Source organism: Nelumbo lutea, chromosome 2 (assembly GCF_056320005.1).
Source record: "Nelumbo lutea isolate HS-2025 chromosome 2, American lotus-T2T, whole genome shotgun sequence".
Lineage (NCBI taxonomy): Eukaryota > Viridiplantae > Streptophyta > Magnoliopsida > Proteales > Nelumbonaceae > Nelumbo > Nelumbo lutea.
In genome coordinates, this window is record NC_142685.1 from 55,504,458 (window position 1) to 55,526,885 (window position 22,428).

The following is a 22,428-nucleotide window of genomic DNA, read 5'->3' on the forward strand; positions in this document are numbered from 1 at the left end:
AAAAGAAAATAGTTGCTTGAGCCTATAAATTTATAGATCTAATTGGGTTAGGTTAAGTTATAAATGACTTATTACTTTTTATCATTAATTATTAAAAAATTGTTAGCTATTAAAATATTATAATTATTAAATTAATGTATTTATTTAAAATACAATAATTTCTAAAAATTATCATATTTCAGAAATATTGCTAATTTCTTGGCTAAAACTAATTAAATGTAATTTTCTATTAATTAAATATAACTTTTTGGAAATTAAATGTAATTTTCTACTATTTATAGCTTAAATTATAATTACTGTTAATTATAGTTTAAAAATAATTATTGTTAATTATATTACTATTAATAATTAAAATACATTATTTTTTTCATTATTATTCATTATTTTTGCAATAAAATACAATTAATTTGATTTCTTTAATTATTTTTAGTATTTTAATTAAGCTTTAGGTTTTTCAGAATTTTCATATTTTAATTATTTTTTGGTTTCTTCGTTATTATTCAGAAATTTTTGCATGAGTATTTTTCAATAATTTGCAGTATTTTCATCATTTATTTTTGTATATTAGTTACTACAAAATTAATTTGCAATTGCTTTCACTAAAAATAAGTTAAATAACTAAATAAATACCATATTTAATAAAAAATACAACTAATTTTCAATAATTTATGGCTTGGTTATTTTTTAATAATAAAATACTATTAGTTGTACTTTTAATTATTTTCAATAAATACCCTTATTAATATAAAATATTGTTAATTTTCCATATTTTATAATTATTTTTAGTATTTTAATTATGTTTATGTTTTTTAGATTTTTAATTAATTTTTGGTATTTTAAAACTAATTAATATTTTTTATTAGCATTTATTAATGTCTTAACTGATAAGTTATCTAATAAGATTATTAAAACTATCAATTAAAATTTTTATATTTAAATTTCTTATTTTTATTAGCGTTTATTAAATTGGATTTGTAAGTGGATTTGAAATACATTTTTAATATTTACTATGTTTTGTTAATATTTACTTTTAGTGAAAGTTTAGTGGATTTTTAAATTAATAATTTTTTGATTGTTTAGTCTCAACCTACTTATATTATTTGATTTATATCATGGTTTTCAAAATCGGACTAGACTGGAAAAACCAAGAGCCGGTTAGGTGATTGGTTTCGTTTTACCCCAGAACCATTAGTTCGCCAAAAACCGTTGATTTGGTCAACAAACTGCTGACCAGAGGGGTTAAACCATTTGAACCGCCCAACGGTTTTGGCCACTTTTTAAAATTTTTTGTCAGAATGGGCCATCCGTTCGGTTCGAATGGTTGGACCGTTCAACTTAGGAACCAAACCTCTGACCAATTCGGTTTTAAAAACCTTGATTCATATTATTACTATTCTCTATCTCTCTCTCTCTCTTAAATGTAATAATAATATGCATTAAAGTAAGAGGCATTTGAAAACCCAAAGGTATCTCTCTCTTAAATGTCTTTTTTAAATGTAATAATGATATGCATTAAAATAAGAGGCTGTAGAAAATCCAAATGTCACTCTCTAATAATGTGCAACTTTATTAATCTAATCAAGATAAACAATGATTATTGTTTTATATTTTAAAACAAAAAAAAAATACAAAAAATAGAGAAAATAGATAAATAGCTTCCTTTAGAGGAGAGACATGCTGACATGGATTGCCTAATTTTAATGTATATATATAATGAGGATGAAAGTTATCCCCCATCCCTAATCCCCAATGGAGATGGATTCCTCATAGGGACCAGACTCCCAGAATATTTTAATTAATTTTTTGAAGATAAATTTACTTAAAATAAAGAAAAAAAATTAAATAATAATAACATTTTAAATATATTTTACTATAGATAAAGTATTCAATATATATAATTGGGATCAGGTTGGGGCAAAAATTGTCATCCCCGACCCTGACGCAGGCTAGATACCCGTAGAACTGCAAGCTTTATGTGATAGGATTAATGTATTTCATAAGCACCCTGCTCCGTTCCCCATTTCTTAATCCCCCGTCCGTCAACCTCTTAATCCCCTTACAATGTTTAATAATGTAATACCAAAAAATAGGTCTAAATCAAGTTTTAATAATTTTAATGTAAGCTCAACTACTTCACATTAGAAGTGGATAATCAAGAAAGACCAAGATATGAATATAACCCACACAAGTTAGATAAGGTTGACATGCAAACCTACTGCTAATGGTTGAACTTGGAACCGAACATTCTCAAGTCTTAATTAAAAAACTAGGTTGTCACAATTAACGAAAACCACAATTAACTCTTTATTAGCTTCTGAGAGGATTAGGTTGAGTGCGCATCCACGAATGGATGACGACTTCCTAACCTACTATCAAATCTTTGACTTTCGTACCTACCATTGTTATCTAATTCTGAATTTTTAATCTTTGATTAATTCTTCTTCTTGGTTTTCTCAGCATTAGACGTGTTCATGGTTGGGTCGGGTCAGGCTTTGCCTCTTTATCAATAGAAAATGTGGGTCAGAGCCCGGTATGACCATTGGATTTAGATATGGGTGGCCATGAGTTGAGTCCTTTACGAGCTACGCGAGCTTGGCTTGGCTCGACTTCAATCGAGTTTGAGCTCGAGCTTGAGCCCAGATTATAGATTCGATTAATAAACGAGCCGAGCTTGAGCTTGATAGAGCTCAGCTCGTGAGCCGGCTCGAATATATATATCTTTGCAAAACGATAAAACAATTTCATTTTTAGTCGGTTATAAATTATGTATTTCATTTTCATTACCAATTAAAATCATTCTTCTTTGTTACACTTATTTTTTTAATTTGATTAATAAAAATATCATAAATGTGTACATTTTTGTGAATTTCTATTTTAAAAATTTTATTACCTAACTATGACTTTGTAGGTTGATCAATTTGATTTGGAGGGTTGAATTGCTTAACCACTACTCGAATTAAACATATGAGTTTATATTGTTAAAAACATTGTCATAGATCTAATTTAATAAGAGAAAATAGGAGTTAATAATTTAAGTATAAGACTTAATGAGAGGGGATTAAATGAGGTGTGATGTAATAATTGAATTTACATTTTCAACCCTTACCATTAGAGATGGACTATATACACAATTATGTGTATTTTAATAGCCATTAAAACGGGCATAAAGATGCAACAAAAAGGCTTTTATACCCTTTTTCAAACAAAGAAGTAGAGGGTAATTTCAGTAAAAAAAATTATATTGCATTTCCACTTTTATATATAGTACTAGTAAGCATGCATGTGCTTTGCACATGGAAATTCTAGATGATGATAATGATAATAATAATATATATAATATTTCTATAAACCTTTATAGTTTTTTTTTGTTTTTATATTTTATATTTTCTATCATTAATCGGATGTAGATTGTAAAATCCAAATCTTATTATATAAACATCTCATCCAAATATGTGATAATCGGGTTGAGTTGTGAAGTTTTAAGCATCATTAACATGTCTACCTGTTTGGTAGGGATGCAAATGGATTGGATCATATTCGAATTATGATATATCTGAATCTGATCAAATACTATTAACAACCGATCTGATTGCATCTCACAAAAATGGATTTGAATACGAATCCAATGAGGAAGTCAGATATTTGGATCTAATTCGTTCCAATTTAATTTAAAAAATAATAAAATATTAAAAGAAAATTAAAATATAATGATTTAAATAAAGAAAAACAAAAAATACAAGTATCTTTTCAATTATTTTCATCATATATATAAATTCTTATAAAACAATAAATAATATAACAAATTTACAAAAATGCAATATAAATAATATACTTTTAAATAAATAAATAGCATGACACACACACACACACACACACATCAGATTGGATAGGAAGTGATTTGAATTCGATCTAGTTCTTTGATTGGATCCTATTATTTGACCCGATTCGATCTGAAGATCCGGACTGGGGATTCCCGAATTCGACAAAAAGGACCGGATCAAATTATGATCTGTTCCATTTGCACCCCTACTATTTGGCTAGATTCTTCATTTTGTAAATTTTATTCTTTTGGTGTATTCCTTTGTTCATTTATAAAAAAAAAGTAAGATTTAAATAGAGTGAATTGAATGTGGTGAAAAGTAGTAGTTCAATTTACAACTTAAACCTCACAATTAAATAGGGACTAAATTCAAAAATGAGTATTTTAGTCAAAGGAAACTTCCATAATTTTATTCATTTTTTTTACAATAGTGTAAATATAGAATTATAGATGTGTTCAATTTTTACTATAGTTTTTTTTTTGTATTTTTATGTGTAAAATTAATTATGATATTTTACACCTACTTTTTGTTTAATATGATAAATATATGATATTACACATGTGTCTAAATGCTTTTTTTGCAAAACATATGTATTTATTATTTTTTATGTTTATATTTTATTAATTTTTATTATTTATTATAATTCTAATAGAGCTTGGCTCGTGAGGCTCGCAAGGCAGCTCAAATATATATATATATATATGGGATTTAATACCTTAAGTATAAGATTTAATTAACTAGAGGAGATTAAATGGGTAATTGAAATTATATTTTCAACCCTTACTATTAGAGATGGATTAAATACACAAATATGGGCATTTAATAGCCATTAAAGCTATAATAAAATGACTTTTATACCCTTACTCAAACAAAGAAATAGAGGATAATTTTAGTCCAAAAAAACTTCCACACATTCACACTTTTTTATATAGTATAGACATTATGTTTGGATAAGCTTCTGCTTTTGAGCTTTGGGCTGCTGTGATAAGAAGTGTTTTAAGCCTTTGATAAGTATTTCTTTTGAAAAAAAGTTAATTTAAAGTTAGCCAAGAAGTACAAAGCCTAAAATTGGAGTTATGTGGTTTGGGTTTTAAAGGCACAAATCCTCAAGCTTATTAAAACACAACTTTGTAATTTTGTTCTAGACTTATTAGAAAATTCATCATCTTTAACGGGCCTGAAAAATGCAAAATCGCAAAAAGAGGTAGGGGTGTCAATGGACCAGGTTTGGGTTGGAACCAATTTGAACAAATTGGACAATTCAGACTTTGAATTGGACTGGTCCAAAATAGTCTAATTCATCAGATTGGATTGGACCTGGTCCATATGTAATGAGTCCACAGTGGACCAGATCAAATTGGACCAAATCCCATCAATAACCAAAACGCCCTTCCATTGAATCGCCTATTACATTGTTGGGCCTGGCTATGGCTTTGAAGGCAAAATATTGTCCAAAGGAGGATGTGCTTCATAAAAATTTGACATGATCCCCGGATTCCCACAATCCCAAGAGTTAGAAGTCCAGATTGATAAACCATCTCCTTGTCTAGTGATCTCAGTTAGTGGTTTCATCAATCACCATGATCATATTTGTAATAGCAGTCTTCTTTAACAGCTAGCTTATTTCGTCAAGGCATAGCCAAGGAAGTTAAAAGAATCTATATGCCTTATAGTAAGCAAAATGATAGCATGATATGGTTTTAAAGCAACTTTTGCAAATTCTTTCTGTTAGAATTGCTTATTACTTTTGGCAGTTGAAGAGAAAGATTGTTGTGGATCCTCAGCTAGTGGATCTATTGCTGGATGAAGCTAAAAATCCTTTGGAAGCACTTATGGTAGTTCAGAGTAATGCCCAAGGCTTTCCCGTGGAAATCCTGTGATTATAGCCTTCTAGTGATGAATCTATGGCCCATGCATCGATCTCTTGTGAGATTGCTTGGGTTTAATCTAGGCATTAGAGTGGTTATTTTAGGGGGGTGTCCCACAAAATGGTTTTTTTTTTCTCCCAAAACAACTGCCACATCAGTAAAAACATATTGGGTCTGTTTGTTTGCAGTTAGAATTGGAAACGAAATGCCCTATTTCCCCGCCTGTTTGGTTCAGATGGGAATTGGAATTGGAATCAGTTAGAATGAGATTTTCACTCCCAACTCCTAAGGGGTGAAGAGGGAATGGTCATTCCTTAAATGGGAAAATACCATTTCATCAAGAATCGGAATTGGATTCTGATTCCACCCAATCAAACAGTTGAAATTGTATATTTTTAGGATTGAAAACTATATAGTGCATTTAGGGGGGTTTTACAACATGGATGGTTTGTTTTCGAAAATCATCCACCTTGTCGAACACCCCCTTAATTCCTGGCCAGCTCTTCTTGTATTACGGACAAATAGTTGTGGCCCCCTCCCTTGTGATTAGCTGCTTGTTTGGAAGATGTTTTGTTACTGATGGCTAACTTTAATTTTGTTACTGTATAAATCATAAAAGTGGTTTTCTTCTTTGCTTTCTAATGTGTCAGATTATAAGAGAGAGAGAGAGAGAGAGGATAATAAATGGATTAGATTTTTTGCATCATAAAGCCAAGGCAAATATTGACAATATATGCTAAAGATAAAGAGGCATAGACAAACATAACTTTTGCTCATCTGTGCTAAAATGATGATGCAACTAATTATTTTATGGGTCATTTACTAAAGCAATCCGTATGGATTTACTAAAACCCATGCTATAGTTTAAGTTTTACTAAAAGTCCCATTTTAGTTTGCAACCGATTTATTTAATCGACCTTCTATCAAGAATCTTTTATATTGTTGTCTGAAAATAGTAACTTGACCACCTATACTGAGTGAAAAATGTTCGAAGGCATGAACCTATAGAATCTTATTTCGACAGTAGCCCTAACTATTTATAATGAGTTTTTAAAATTAACCTATGTTTGATTTTCAGATCTACCACATGTTTGATTTCAATAAAACGAAGAAGAAGACAGAAGAATGCATCCTAGGTTATTGGTTTGCAACAACATGTCTTCCTTTTTCAAATATAAAATAAAATTGATTGAAAAGAGTTGTTGCCCATGTTTTACTACGGGCAAGAATGACATTCCCATTTATATTAAACTGGTCACCATAACAGATGCTAAGGTTAAAATTGTCACTTTTTATTTCAATCTAATGAAACATCGATTAAGTAATTCAGTTGTGAACTATAGGATAAGTTTTAGTAAAACCATTAAACTACAGGGGATGTTTTAATAAATGACCCTTATTATTTTATCTCAAAATTTAGAAAAACAATGCCCTCATATTTTCTTATGATGAAGAGATATTCCCCATACATGATTGGATTATGCTGTGGGCCTTTCATGTGAAGTCCCCTTGCATTCCTTGTCTATTACATATAATTATTACTATCAACCACTTTGTGCCGGGTGGGCCGGCCAGCATCTGCAGTGTAACATTTAAATTAATTTATTAGCTCATTAACATTTAAATTAATTTAAAGCATTAGAAGATGATTAATTTAATAAAATCTGACCATATTTTTGGAATAACATAAATATCAGCAAAGTATAAGAATCTTCCCACTTCATTGGTGGAGATGAAAGGAGGTCGCCCAAAGTTTTCTGCACCTAAAATTAGATACAAGTTTGGTATTGAATATTGATGGGCAGATAAAAGAAGAAACTTGTTTCTTTCTTTGGTTGTTGAAGTGGGTTGGTGAAAGAAATTCCACATAAAACTACAAAAAACAGCCAAGAAAAAAGCTTGTTTTGGCATTAATTTAATCTCTTTGAGTAAAACTGTAATACCAAACAAGTTCGTATACATACTTGGTGGCCTCCTCAGCTTTTGTCTCCAATTTCTCGTGGGATGATTGAAATTGGGTCGTCCTTAAAAAAAACCGAGTCACTGTTTTGAAAAAGCAGTGGACGTGGTCTTAAAAGAAAGCCGGGCCCAGGAGGACAGGGACCGAGTCGGAATTATAATGGACTCGCGGCTAGACTCACCAATAATTTCTTTCTTACCTTCTACAGGTTTATTTTATTCGGAGATCACATCTCCGCCCACAAGGAGCTCCCCCTCAAACGCCCCGCAGCACATCCCGCCGTTTATGGGGCGGAGATGTGAACTCTTTTATTCGAGGAAAATTAATCACTAATTTTTCTTTTTTTTGGTTATGGACTTGATCTTGCGCCTCACGACTATTCTACCCACCCCCTACTCACGTAGCATCGCAACCACACATGCGAAACATCCCATCTGGGAGATGTTTGATGTTTTCAAATTTTAATTCAAAGAGGTAGTGTTTTGTGGATAGGCGTGGATTGAGTTTTTAAAGGGTGTAGTGCGACTATATTAAGCTTGACTACTAGGTTATGGACAAGTAATTAAGGTAATGTTTGAGAGTGATTGTTGTTTAACTAAGTGCTTATTAAATAAGTAGTTTATGAGTGTTTGGTGAAAAAAGTGTTTTTATTCAAATGGGGTTATATAGGTATTTTGATAATTAGGTGGCAGGCCAAGATGGGTCAGAAACACAATAAGTGTTTTTAATTTTAAAAAATGCTTATTAAAAGTTCAAAAATTTGGGCTTCTTCCCCAAAATAGGTTTATTGTCTTGAAAAAACACTTATTGGATATATATTTTTTACCAAATGCTCAAAAGTATGTTTTTTGGGTGCTTTTCGAATCTTTTAAAAACTTTTTCCAATGAGCACTAAAAAAGAAGCATTAAAACGGGGTAAGGTTAGCAATGGGACATATTCCATAGGTGTTTTGTAAATTCCAAACCGTCCCCACCTCCACAAACTTTGCAACCTCTACTCTACTCAAAATCCAAAATGGATTGGACTTTTAAAACCCAAATTCTCCGGAAATGTACAATTCTCTCCATAGTGTTTTCAAACCATCATTGACCTAGACGATCAGATCATTTGGCATAGGAACCCTCCAGGCATGCAACTGGTTCTATTTCACCCTTAATCAGTTCATTGACAAGGAAACTGTTGACTTGGTCACAACTCGCTGACCTGGGCAGTGAAACTGTTGGCCTCTTCAACCCGAACAATGATTTTTGACCATTTTTATTTTAATTATTTTTATTTTTAAAATTGGAATCAATTGATTGTTCAAACTGGACAATCAAACCGTTAACTTGAAAACCAATGGCCAAAAGCAATTCTGGTGTTGGCTTGCTCGTTAGCCATTTGCTCATCACATTTGAGGGTGAGGTGGGTTAGGTTGAAAGTTCTGGTCCAGAACCCATATCTAATAAAACTAGTAAAATTACTAAAAAACTTAAATTAGTAAGAATTAATAAAGTTCTAAACTTAATAACAATTTAGCAATAAACAAATAAACAATCAAAATATCATAAGTTTATCAAAAAAATCAAAATAACATAGATAAACATAAAAAATTCAATAATTAAAATAATTTCTAATTATTTTAAATATTAGAGGCATTTTAATAAATTCAACATACAGATTAGGGAGGGTTGGATTAAGCCAAAACTTGTACCTATTTATGTCCGTACAGGTTTTAAAATACCACATCTCCGTCCCAAAATTATTATTATTTTTTTCTCAACAAAAGGAAAACCCATTCCATTGTGTGGAAATTGCCATTCCTAAGGGTCAAATCCATTCAATCTTCAGTAGATTGCACGCTATTTCTGTGGGCTCTGGACAGCCATGTGTATGTGGTCCTCTCTTGACATCACTTGTTTTCATTTACGTACACACGTTGGGATATATCTCCAATTTTTTTGTACCTTCTTACATGGAAGAAGTGAAAACTAATAAAAAATTATTTAGGTTCAGTTTGGAAGGTGTATAAACACAAATACCCAGAGTGCAAAATTTTATAGTTTATATTATTTTATATATATTTATTGTATATATATTTGTATTTATTATATTTTTCTCAAATTTAAGGAAAAACATCTATTCAAATACCAAAAAAGTGCCTTTTTCAAAAAAAAAAAAGGATTTCTTTAAATGCATGTATAGATGCAAATGCATTTCCAAATCAATGTTTTAAAAATCTATCTGGAATCAGAACCGTTTTGGTTACTAGTTTTTGAATTAATGGTTTGATCATCCGATTCAAATGAATGATCTATTTTAAATTAAAAAATAATTAAAACAAAATAACAGCTAAAACCGTTGTTTAGGTTGAATAGATTGATTATTCAACCACCCGACTTAGTAAATTGCTGATGGAATCAACAGTTTTTTTTGCCAAATAACAAGTTAAAGAGTGATATGGAACCGAGTACCTGAATAATTCATGCGCCGCATGGTCCAATCATTCAGGGCCAATGACGGTTCAAAAACACTGTCCCAAACACGGTTCACGAATAGGTAGGTGGTCAATCCATCAATGGTTTTAGGTATTAACAAAACTAAGTTGATAATTAACAAATAGAAACCACGTCGTGCCCCACGAAAAATTTCTTGAACGTCTCGTAGCTTTTGAGTGAGTCCTGAGTCCTGACTCCTGACCAGACCAGCCGTTAACTACCTACCCTGAATCACAAGTTCACAACGAGGGGGTCGGTAGGAGTAAGCATCAATCCGTGTTAGCTCAACAACACCTATTCTTATCTTATTCTACTTTGTTTGTCTTTTAATTAATTGACTCCCTCATCTGGTCTCAATTTGGATGCGCTCCCTCTCACACACACATTTAACAACTATTGGTATGCTTTCTCAGTCAAATCTTTAAAAAATAATAACAATAACAATAAAAACAGCTTAATTTGTTTTAATTCTTTTCGTTAGTCACCAATGGACTTGCGCTACTTAAATTTGACATTTTATTTAATTGGAGAATAGCTTCTTCACACGTTCGTGTGGATCAGGTAGCAACCTATCTGATCACGTGGCAAATGAGAGCATTAGTTGAAGAGTCCAATACAAGGTGCGGCACATTGATCGATGACCACATAATCAATTTCGGCAGAATCGAGCCGTATAATAACAGCTGAAGTTGCTGAACTGAATGGCTTATTGTTTTGCTTTGAATAAAATAATTAAATAATAAATATTTAAGACTGTAATATTTGTATTTGTACTCCTTCCAAACTGAGCTTGATGCGCTTTATTTGATTGCAGTATAAAATTATTTGCATTAATACAAATGAATGGAAGTGTAAATTGAAAAAATGTAAATTATTGTTTAATTTTATTTTATTTTGCTGAATAACTTAATTTATTTCATTTATACTGCAATCAAATAAAATAAATTAAAATTTGAAATAAAAATAGATCAGAATTTACACTAAATCATTTGCACTGTCATGGTTTTGCATCAGTGTGAATTTATTTGTATTAAAACCAAATACAGCATAAAAGACAAATCGAATAGGCTTCTTAGTTTAATTCCAGCCATTATCAGAGGGCCCCCCCTCTCTCTCTCTCTCTCTCTCTCTTTCATAAAGATGCCATTATTTATTGGGAGAATAACTGATCAGTCCAAATCAAAATTTTTTAGCCCTACATACAGGAAGGATGAATCCTAAACGTGGATTGATGTTAAACCTACGGTCAAGATGCAATTTAGGGGGATGGGGGAGAGGCTATTATTTATTTTAGTTGTTTCATTGAACTAAAATAGGACAATATAAGGATGCCCTAATCAGCCCCACTGAGTCTAAGGGGCAATCAGCAACCATGAGTGGATCGATACTTTTTTTTTTTTTAAATTACATGGCCGCATTACAAGGGTAATCGACGCTAAGGGATGGTAGGATTCACGTGAGGTCCACTGGCCATATCATGAAAGGTCTGTGCGCCAAGGAGTTTGATTCCAAACTTGCTATTTTGAGGGATGCTGTCTCACCAATGACCATCTTAACTACTGGATCATCCGCGACCGTAGATAGGATTTTAACTTAAGAGGGCTGGAAGAGTTTATATATAATAAGGAATAATATTGGGAATGATAAGAAATAACAAATTGTTAAAATACTGGTGCAATCAATTAGGCAATCAAATATGATAAACTAATAATGTTATGCTAATTCAAATATTTACAATGTTAGAAAAAAGAAAAATCTATTCAAGAACTTTATTTAACAATTTCAGCAACTATTCAATCATAATAGAAGGGGATTCTAATACATTGTCTCAAAGGTTTGATCTCTCCTCATGAAATCTAAGGAATATTATGTTGGACTGCTTGCAGATGAATGTGAAACTAGAAGGTGGCGTTAGCTACAGATATGTGTATAGAGAATCGAACCAAGCGGCGAACTAACCTGCAAATCGGGCTGATGGTTTTATCTACCTCAATCTTTGTAATCTCATTAGGGGTCTGGATTTTATTTGTTTGGGTGATGTTGGGGGGCGTATTACCCCGTGTTGTATAGCACCACTTTTTCCTATAAAAATAAATAAAGAAATAATAAATAACCTTTTAGGTTGATGAGATGATATCATAACCTATTTGATTAAGTGGTTTACTGTTCATTTCTCTTCACTCCCATTATAATTAATTAAATTTAAGCACAATATATGAGTGGGCCTTTGCTTATTTACATTTTAAGCCCAATGGGCTTTTTTGTGAAGGGGTTGAACCCCCCTCCCCCCAACCAAATAAATAATATATGCTCTAAATATATTACCAAACAATGCAGTAGGTGAAAGCTTATATGCCTAAGAAAAAGGAGAAGAAATTGGAATTATCCTTCCCAACTAATTTGTAATTGAACGATGGTTTGAAATGGTCTCTCCCCAAGCGAAATGGATTCTTCCACTTTGAAAATTCTTTTTTTTTACTTTTGGCTTTTTCTCCAGGTGATCATTAAACTCCAAACAACGCCCAATCATGTTTACTTTTTTCCCCCTTATTTAATTGAAATTGAAGTTATTAAGTGATTCTTAAAGCTTGAGTAGGAAGCTAGGAGCTCTTTGTCAACCATCAGATGAGAACGAATCTGATGACACCGGTGTGATGTTATCTGGATTCCAGTCTGATGGTTGACATTTCAATCGTAGGACCACGATCGTTTTTGAATTATTCACGCCAAGAAAATGATTAAACTACCCCCCGTAATAAAAAAACTATTAAAGAAAACCCCGTTCTTCTTGGTGTATGGAGGCCGTAGGCAGCAGGTTGGTCCTTTTTGGTTGGTGCCCGGTGGACTTTTCATTGGTGGGGCCAATTTTTGTCTGAAGGAGCTTTTGGTAATTTCAATCAAGCAAAGGGGGCAAATTAGTAATGACGTCAGGCTGCCGTTCGGGTTCGCTCGCGCTCACCAACCACCACCTCGTTTAGTCGTTCTTTTCATGTTTGACGAGTAAAACCAAAATCCCGCGTTTGGTCCTCATGTCATGCGCTTGTTAATTGTTATGCAATGCTTCGTATTTTAGCCACGTGGCAACATCGTAATGACCGTATGAGTGAACAATCCAGCGGCCAGCAAATGTTTTCAACTAACCCGTTGTGCCATCCCACCCAACACAGTGAGACCAGACCTCTATTTAAAGCAACCAAAAACTGGTGACCAACTCAGGAAATTCCTTCTCCCAAAGATTTCCTCACTCAAATCAAATCTCATAAGCTCTCTGTTTCTACTTTGTTGCTCCTCCCCACCATTACCTCCTCCGGCTTAATCTGCAGTTTCTCACAAAAAGACAGGAGCAGCTCTTGTCCTCGGAATCGCTTAGTCTTTTCTGTCGGGGTTTAGGCTATCTACTGAGAAAATGGAATTCGCCCACGAGAACTGCAATGGCAACGGCAGCATCAAAAGCTTCTGCGTCCAACAAGACCCACTGAACTGGCAAATGGCCGCCGAGTCTCTCAAGGGAAGCCACCTGGATGAGGTTAAGCGCATGGTGCAAGAGTACCGGAAGCCGGTGGTAAAGCTAGGCGGCGAGACCCTTACCATCTCCCAAGTGGCGGCCATCGCCACTCACGACGCCGGTGTCAAGGTGGAGCTGGCGGAGTCGGCAAGGGCCGGAGTGAAAGCGAGCAGCGATTGGGTCATGGAGAGCATGAACAAGGGCACGGACAGTTATGGTGTCACGACCGGTTTCGGTGCAACTTCACACAGAAGAACCAAACAAGGAGGAGCCCTTCAGAAAGAGCTTATTAGGTAAATACATTAATCATCCCCACTTTCCCCAGATTTATCATTTCTTAATGAATTGAACCATTCTAATTCTTGGTAGGATTAAGTGGTTGGCCACCGATTTTTCCCTGTTCCAACGTATTTGGGCTGAGGCGTTTAAGTGGTTGGCCACCGATTCCCATGCACAGCTGAGCCGACAGAATTTTTACCTGGTGGTTCGTTCAGGGGATGCTAGCCTAATCTTGCTACCTTTACGAAAGGTGGTGGTAGTGGTAGCCTGGTAGGTACTAGATAGTTGTAACTTGTGGGCCAGGAAATACCCGACAACGGGTAGGAAAAGAGTCGGAGCTATTTTCATATACCCGGATCGGGTCTGGGTTTGAACCACGAAATTGACCACTGTGTAGTGTGTACAATTTATCTTAATTATCCATCAAAGGGTTGTGCCCCTGATCCATTACTGGACTCCAGATCTCTACCCACCACTACAGCTGTGCATGGGAATTTCTCTCCATGCATAATAACATACAAGCATAATAGGAGATGCTCTGTATGTGTGGGTGCGAATGGTAAATCCGAACTGCCATTAATGGGTTAATGAAAAGGTAAAATTATTGAATTGCCCATTTAAGATTTTATGAGTTGAGAGCAATAAATATTAAAAGGGTAAATTTTTTAAATTATCTTTATTATTTAGTTAATTGATAAATTTTACCTTTACTAGAAGTTTTTAAGATATATAAACTCTATTGAAAAAAAGTTGAGAAAAATATGTGAGAGTTTAGGAATTTAGAAGAAAAACTGAGTTTAAGGGGCAAAATGGTCTCAATAAGGGTAGTTTGGGAGAATATTTCATAAAGTTAAATGACGGAATAAAATGTTGGAATCCAAAAGTTTACCGTTCGAATACTGTTCGAAAAGCCTTTTCAACCTTGCATCGAAAACATCTCTTCCGTGGGAAAGATATTCCCAATACGAGGCTATAATGATTGTTCGAACGGGCCTTGCAGTGAATGAATCCCATCACCTTAGTTTAGCTCCAAGGGACAATATAACTAGAAAATCTCAACTGCCCATGCTCATTAATTTTATACTAAAATAAATGGGCGGCTGTGATTATATGATCGGACCAATTCATGGGAAGGGGACTCGGCTCTGTAGTGATAGGGCTCACAAATCACAAAGTTTATTTTTGGTAAATAATAATACATTAGAATTTGTTTGTTTTTTTCAGCAGAAAATTGAATTATAAAAAAAATGGCTTTGGGTCTTTGGACCAGTATATAACTAACAATTAATTAATATTTTGTTGCACCAACCAGATTCTTGAATGCTGGAATCTTTGGGAACGGAACGGAATCGTGCCACACATTGCCTCACTCGGCGACCAGAGCGGCCATGCTGGTGAGGATCAACACCCTCCTCCAAGGATACTCTGGCATCCGATTTGAGATCTTAGAAGCCATCACTAAATTCCTCAATAATAACATCACCCCATGCTTGCCCCTGAGAGGCACCATCACCGCCTCCGGCGATCTCGTCCCTCTCTCCTACATCGCCGGCCTCCTCACCGGCCGCCCCAACTCCAAAGCCGTGGGACCCGATGGCCACATCCTTAATGCCAGCGAATCCTTCAACCTTGCCGGGGTCAATGGTGGATTCTTTGAGTTGCAGCCCAAGGAAGGTCTTGCACTTGTTAATGGCACCGCTGTGGGGTCTGGTTTGGCCTCAATGGTTCTCTTCGAGGCCAACATCCTCGCTGTCTTGTCCGAGGTCTTATCCGCCATCTTCGCCGAAGTGATGCAAGGCAAACCGGAGTTCACCGACCATCTGACTCACAAACTGAAGCATCACCCCGGACAGATCGAGGCTGCAGCTATCATGGAACACATCTTGGACGGAAGCTCTTACGTCAAGGCAGCTCAGAAGATACACGAGATTGATCCTCTCCAGAAGCCCAAGCAAGACAGATACGCTCTCCGTACATCTCCCCAGTGGTTGGGCCCCCAAATTGAAGTGATCCGATCGGCGACCAAGATGATCGAGCGGGAGATCAACTCCGTGAATGACAACCCATTGATCGATGTGTCGAGGAACAAGGCCCTCCACGGTGGTAACTTCCAGGGGACCCCCATTGGCGTTTCCATGGACAACACTCGCTTGGCGATTGCCTCCATTGGGAAGCTCATGTTTGCTCAGTTCTCCGAGCTTGTTAACGATTTCTACAATAACGGGTTGCCTTCCAATCTATCAGGCGGTCGCAACCCCAGCTTAGATTATGGGTTCAAGGGTGCCGAGATCGCCATGGCTTCTTACTGTTCTGAACTCCAGTTCCTCGCCAATCCGGTCACGAACCACGTCCAAAGTGCAGAGCAACACAACCAGGACGTCAACTCCTTGGGCTTGATCTCTTCCAGAAAGACAGCCGAAGCCGTCGACATCCTGAAGCTCATGTCTGCAACATACATGGTTGCACTGTGCCAAGCAATCGATTTGAGGCACTTGGAGGAGACACTGAAGAGCACAGTCAAGAACACAGTGAGCCAACTGGCCAAGAGGGTTCTCACCATGGGCGTCAACGGGGAGCTTCACCCATCCAGGTTCTGCGAGAAGGATTTGCTCAAGGTCGTCGACCGCGAGTACGTCTTCGCCTACATCGACGACCCATGCAGCGCGACGTACCCACTTATGCAAAATCTCAGGCGAGTTCTCGTCGAGCATGCACTCCTCAACGGCGAGAATGAAAAGAACTCCAACACCTCAATATTCCAGAAGATCACCGCCTTTGAGGAAGAACTGAAGGCCCTTCTGCCCAAGGAAGTCGAGGGTGCCAGAATCGCGTACGAGAGTGGGAGCCCAGCAGTCCCCAACCGCATCAAGGAATGCAGATCCTACCCGATATACAAGTTTGTGAGGGAACAGCTACACACAGGGTTGCTGACCGGCGAGAAGGTCCGATCACCGGGCGAGGAATTCGACAAGGTGTTCTCAGCAATGTGCGAGGGGAAAATGATCGACCCACTATTGGATTGTCTCAGGGATTGGAACGGTGCTCCTCTCCCAATCTGCTAAGACTACTATTTGCTGTTTATTGCATTAATACGTCGTACTTCTGTTCTTTATCTAAGTTTCTTTGTAATATTTTCATGGAATCGCCACAGTGGCGATGCCGGCATATTGTGATTTTCGAACCGTTTCTGTTACTTCTTTGCTTTACTTTATTTTATTTTTATTTTTTTGGGGTTTGTTCTGTACCCTCTCGACGAGTTTGATGCAACATCAAATGTAAAATATATAAGCTGATAAGCAGTTCTTCACTTTCTTCATCTCCCTGCGCCACCTTTCTTTTATTATCGTTTCCATTTCTGTTTTTCTCGTTTTCTACTCGTTTCCTTTAATTTCTACTTGGTAAATTCATAATTCAGTCCTTTCTACTTGTCGGCCAGATCTTTGGTGGGTCGTAGTCCGAAAATGAACAGACAATTTGATGGTTGTGGGGGCTTGGGACCCATTTACATGTAAACGTTAAGCCCAATAATTGAAATAGAATTTCAATTTTAAATGGCGTAATTGGAGAGGAAAGGAGTTGTGGTCACCACCAGACCACAAAATTGATGGTAGGTGGTGATGGTGGTAGAGGGTGGAGTGTGCATGGCTTCACTCTTCCTTGCTGACTTTGTCACCAACCAAACAGTCACCAAAATTTTCTTTTTCCTTTTTGTCAATTGGCTGTGTCTAGAAGGAGGTCTCACAATCTCCTTATGACTTGAAATCAGGAAAGGGGAGTCTAGTGATTTGTCAAATGCTAGAAAAAATTAAAAGCCACCAACCCAAGCAAAAGTCTCCAAGCATCTAGACTGAATTTTTAATTTGATTTAACAGACTGAATTGGGTCGATTTTGTAAAGGAAAAAAAACCCCACTTTATCTAAAAAGAATGGGAGCCACACCAATGAAAGATCTTGAAAGGTTTTTGATGTAGCACAATCCGGTTATTCCTAATTGGCGCTCGCGTGGCTCCTGAGAGATACCTAAGACGAGAGGAAAGAGGAAGAACTCTCGAGGGGTTTCCCGGCGGGAACGCTCCGATGCTTAAGTTAGTTTTGGGTGCAAGAAGCAAAAGAAGAACGAAGGCTAAGAGTGAGGATAGCGTTAGATCACTGTGCTCGCGAGGTTAGCTCGTGAGCAAGTAAGGCAATTCAAGTTCATATGAAAATCTCAGAGTGAGTGAATGTGTGAGAGTGTCCTCTCCCATTCACCTAAAAGGCTTTTATAGGGGCATTCTTGTCAAATCGGGCATAACCGCCACTGGGCTCCTGTCGCAGCCGTTACCTGCCAGGTCTGTGCAAGTGATCGTTATAGTGTACTATCCGCTTGGATGAGTGACACGTCCCAAAGGGACAGGCACGCCTCCATTTGTCGAGAGACGTGGGTACAGACTATCGAAAGGACAAGGACTGCGTAGCTAGTCAAGAGACGTAGCGTAGTTTGTCCGGTATGGTCTTGTCAGATGGAAGTTTCCTAAGAGCGTCGCATCACTCAGTTGCAAGTTACCTAGTAGCGAGCTATTCTTGCCACGAGCTACTTTGTAGCAAGCTCTTAGGGGTACTTCGAGGTGATCCTCGTCAAGGTTGGTCTTTGGGGCAGTTCTTTTGCCCATGTGTTGGAGCGAGCTAGTTTCCTTGGCTCGCGAGCTGAAATAGTCTTGGAGTATTCCCTTCTCGGTAGCTCGGGGAACCTGAAGCTCGCGTTGTAGCGAGCTCCCCTTATAGCAAGTTATGATGTAGCGAGCTGCTCTACAGACTCGATACTTAGCTGTGGTCAGGCCATGATGCTGAGTTGTTGCTCGTACTGAGTCAGATCCACATGTCATCGTCTCAGTAGGTCGTGTCAAATCATCCTCCATCAATTTCAATGACGGTTATTTATTTAAGCATTTGAACTAAGATGCTAAATTTAAATTTTATATATAAATAGTGAGGTAAAATGCCTTGTCAAGAGAATAAGACAAGTGTCAATTCATTCAATTATCTGTTCAAAATACAATCATGGTGCACATTTACAAGAAAGTTGGGTACAACTGATCACACTTATAAATATGAGAAATAGATAGAGCATGTAGTGCAATCAGATGGGCCACAAAATTAATAGGAGCAATTTATGAAGCTGAGCAGTGGGAGAGAGAAATTACTAGGAGTTTTTAAGTATTGGAAGTGTGGGAGTAGTGATTGATCATGTGGTATAAAAAGATTGAAAGCAAAGCAAAAATATATAGAAAAATCAGAGGGAACACAAGTGAACTAGATTCCACAACAATAAAGACATGAAAAATCAAATAGAGTCAATCATTTCCCTATTGCAATAATATAGTATAGATATATTAAATTTGGGGACTGTTTGGGCATGGTTTTGAATACCGGATCAGACTGTTGGACTAGTTGATTTGGCAATCAGGCAGGCAACCAATTTCATTTCACCCTAAAATTGCTCCAGAGCCAAAAACCATTGATTTGGTTAGTAAACTGTTGAATCAGACCGTTGAATTGTTGACCCGAACAACAGTTTTTTGGCCATTTTTTATTTTATTTATTTTTACTTATTTTTTTAAATTATAATGGACTATCCGTTCAAACCGGACAGTCAATACCATTCAACCCAAGAACCAGTCCCCAAAACAGTTGTGTGTCTAATCCGATTTTTAAAACCTTGGTCTAAAATCTAATCCGAGACGGTTGCTATTTCAATGGGTTGGTTTTGGGTTAGAGGTATAAGTCGGCTGCCTGATTTTGAAGAATTTACACTGTTTTGTGGTAGATATTTAAGTCATATATATGAATTTCATCTGATATATCAAATGGATATTAAAATCCAATAGTTATCCAAATGAATTCGAATTGGATTAGATCCGACTGATTTGCAGTCCTACCCCTTAAAAGGAGCAAAAGTTTTCTCGTGTATATGTATTTACTGATATATAAATTCTTAAAATTAAATGACAGCTACTTAAACCTCCTCTCCCACGCTTCTAAAATAACCCTAATAGACCTTCATCTTAGCTGATGTTCTATGACAAAAATCACACTTCATTTAATAAATACGTATACACAAAACTTTTTTAAATTATACAAGTATCGTTATTTCAATCCTGCTAACTTAAATTTATTTCTATTAAAAAAACATTAAAGATTTAACATAAAAACAATAGACCCAGTTTATAGGGTTATAAATGGATCGAATCAGATTTAGTAATGGGTAAATTCGATTAGATTCAATAAGAAATCTGACTGACAAGAAAACAAATTTTCAAGATTATGATTTGAATTTGAGTTTAAATATCTTATCAAATATCGATTCGAATTCAATTTATATGTATATTTCATAACTAATAGGCCAGATATATTTGGATTCAATCCATTAACTAAACAGATGAACTTTCTCAATTCGATCTAATTTGTTAGGAGTTGACTTATTAAATCAAATTCGGATTCAAATGGAATCTGACCTTTCTCCATGGAATCATCTCACCAAATTAGGTAATCGGACCAAATTTGATGATGTGATGTATATAATAAACTCGTGTTTATTTTTCCCAAGATGAGCCCACCAAATGAATGGGATAACAAGACTTGATCAGGGGTGATTTGGCCCAGCCTAATAAGTAAGAGACACGTGGATGCGATTTGTTAGTAGGATGACAATTCAGTAAGGAGAGCCTTGCCAGTAGTTCGGGAGCCTGGATGTTTGGGCACCTTGGTACCAAAGCCACTTCGGCACCCTAGTACCGAAGTGACACGTAATCGACTCCAGAAGTTTCTCAGCGAACTCCAAATCTACCGGGTTCACGTCGCATAACAGCAGGCCTTATTCTCTCCTCGCCTAGATCAGATGGTAATGATAGACTTTATTGACTGGTACATTACTCTCCTTCTAAAGCGGAACGGATCCCATCTACGCGGGCCGAGGATCTCAGAGCTGTTTCGTAAGACCCACGACAACTCAACTATATAAGGACATCAACCCCCCAAGACCCAGGTATGCGCGGTTAAGTGCATTCTATCTCTCCTATTTCTCAACTCTTAGCTCACATCTCATAGTTACTAACTTAAGCATCGGATCGACCTTGCCGGGTTAGCCACCCCGAGTTCTTTGATTCCTCATTTTCTTTGTAGTTTGAGCAACCTACTTGGCAACAGACGTCCAAGTTGCCCTACAGCTAGGAGCATCCAGATCGTGCACCATCAACTGGTGCCGTCTGTGGGAAATGATTGAAAGGTCATTCCACACCTCACTTTCTATTTACCTTATCTCGACATCGATGTCAATCTTGACATCGACATCAAGGGTGTAGATTAAAACATCTAGGGTTGAAGGGTTAAGATTAAAAGAATATGTGGTGCAATAGATTGAATGGTTGGGGTATAAGATGGAGGGAGTGGCTGAAATTTAATGGTGGGGGCTGAATGGCGAGGATTAGCAGAATATGTGGCACCCTAAGGTTTAAAAGTTATAAAGGAGAGCCCTAAAATGAATGGTTGAGATGAAAAGAGGTGGAGGGTGGAGATTAAACACCTAGAGGTAGCTAGGTTTGCTAAGAGTGAAAAGATTAGGTTAAAAAGGCTCCCTAGGGTTTGCTAAGGAGAGGGGAATATGGTAATATAATAAGATGGGCGCCAACTGGCTTTAGTAGATAGGAAGTGCCCTCCTGTTCTCAGTTCTTTACAAAAACACCCCCTCTCTCAGTTGGACTTCACACCAGCTTCTAAAAAACAGCATTTTAGCCATAAAAACTTCCCAATTTTTTACCTAATTTGAACACAGACCCTCAGAGGTTTCATTATTGATTTTAACTGGGAAAATGACAAATTTTGACTTTTTTTAAGGCCGAAAATACCCCTGAACTGATTCCCTTAAGGCATCAAAATGTAGGATTATAACACCCCCAACTTAAATATTACTAGTCCCTTAGCAACGCAGCCTTAAAATTACACTGAGTATATAGATCTTTCCCATTACAAGGTCATCCCTAACAAAATTAATCAAGCATCCTGATTCCAACATTCTCAAACTCTATATAAATCGGTATTGGGCTTTAGGGGTAAAGCTGTCTTATTTTGAATATTACCGAAACATGGCTTAAAAATCTTATTTACCCTTCCATTTGCAAACTGTCTTGATAAGATGAGATTGATTTTAAAATCAAACAGGTATTCTTCTTATTATTTTTGATAGTGGATTTCTACCCTTGAACTTATTTTTATTGTTATGTTTCACCGTTTTACACGAATCTCGACACTTGACTTAGGTGAAGAGACCCGGTTAATAAGTCTATGGTGTCCATTGACCTTTTATTCTCTCTCTTTTCTTTTTTTTTTTTGCAACATTATTCAGGGTAGTCCACTGTTTCTTAACAATTTGAAGAATTTTGTCTAATTTCTCAATCTTTTTCTTCCTATCTTGATAGGGGCAAATTTGGGAGTATTTTCTAATTTCTAAACGGTTTCGACAATATTTAAGCAAGACCAATTTTT

At 36.2% G+C, this 22,428-nt stretch overlaps 1 protein-coding gene across 1 annotated transcript; it reads left to right on the top strand.

Moving 5' to 3' along the window:
* The first annotated feature begins 13,324 nt into the window (after positions 1-13,324).
* LOC148870839 (phenylalanine ammonia-lyase) lies at positions 13,325-17,227 on the top strand. Its single transcript, XM_088969084.1, has 2 exons — positions 13,325-13,925; positions 15,224-17,227. Exons 1-2 carry the CDS (start codon positions 13,534-13,536, stop codon positions 16,971-16,973), a joined length of 2,142 nt encoding a protein of 713 aa, XP_088825210.1. The 5' UTR covers positions 13,325-13,533; the 3' UTR covers positions 16,974-17,227.
* The last annotated feature ends 5,201 nt before the right edge of the window (positions 17,228-22,428 follow it).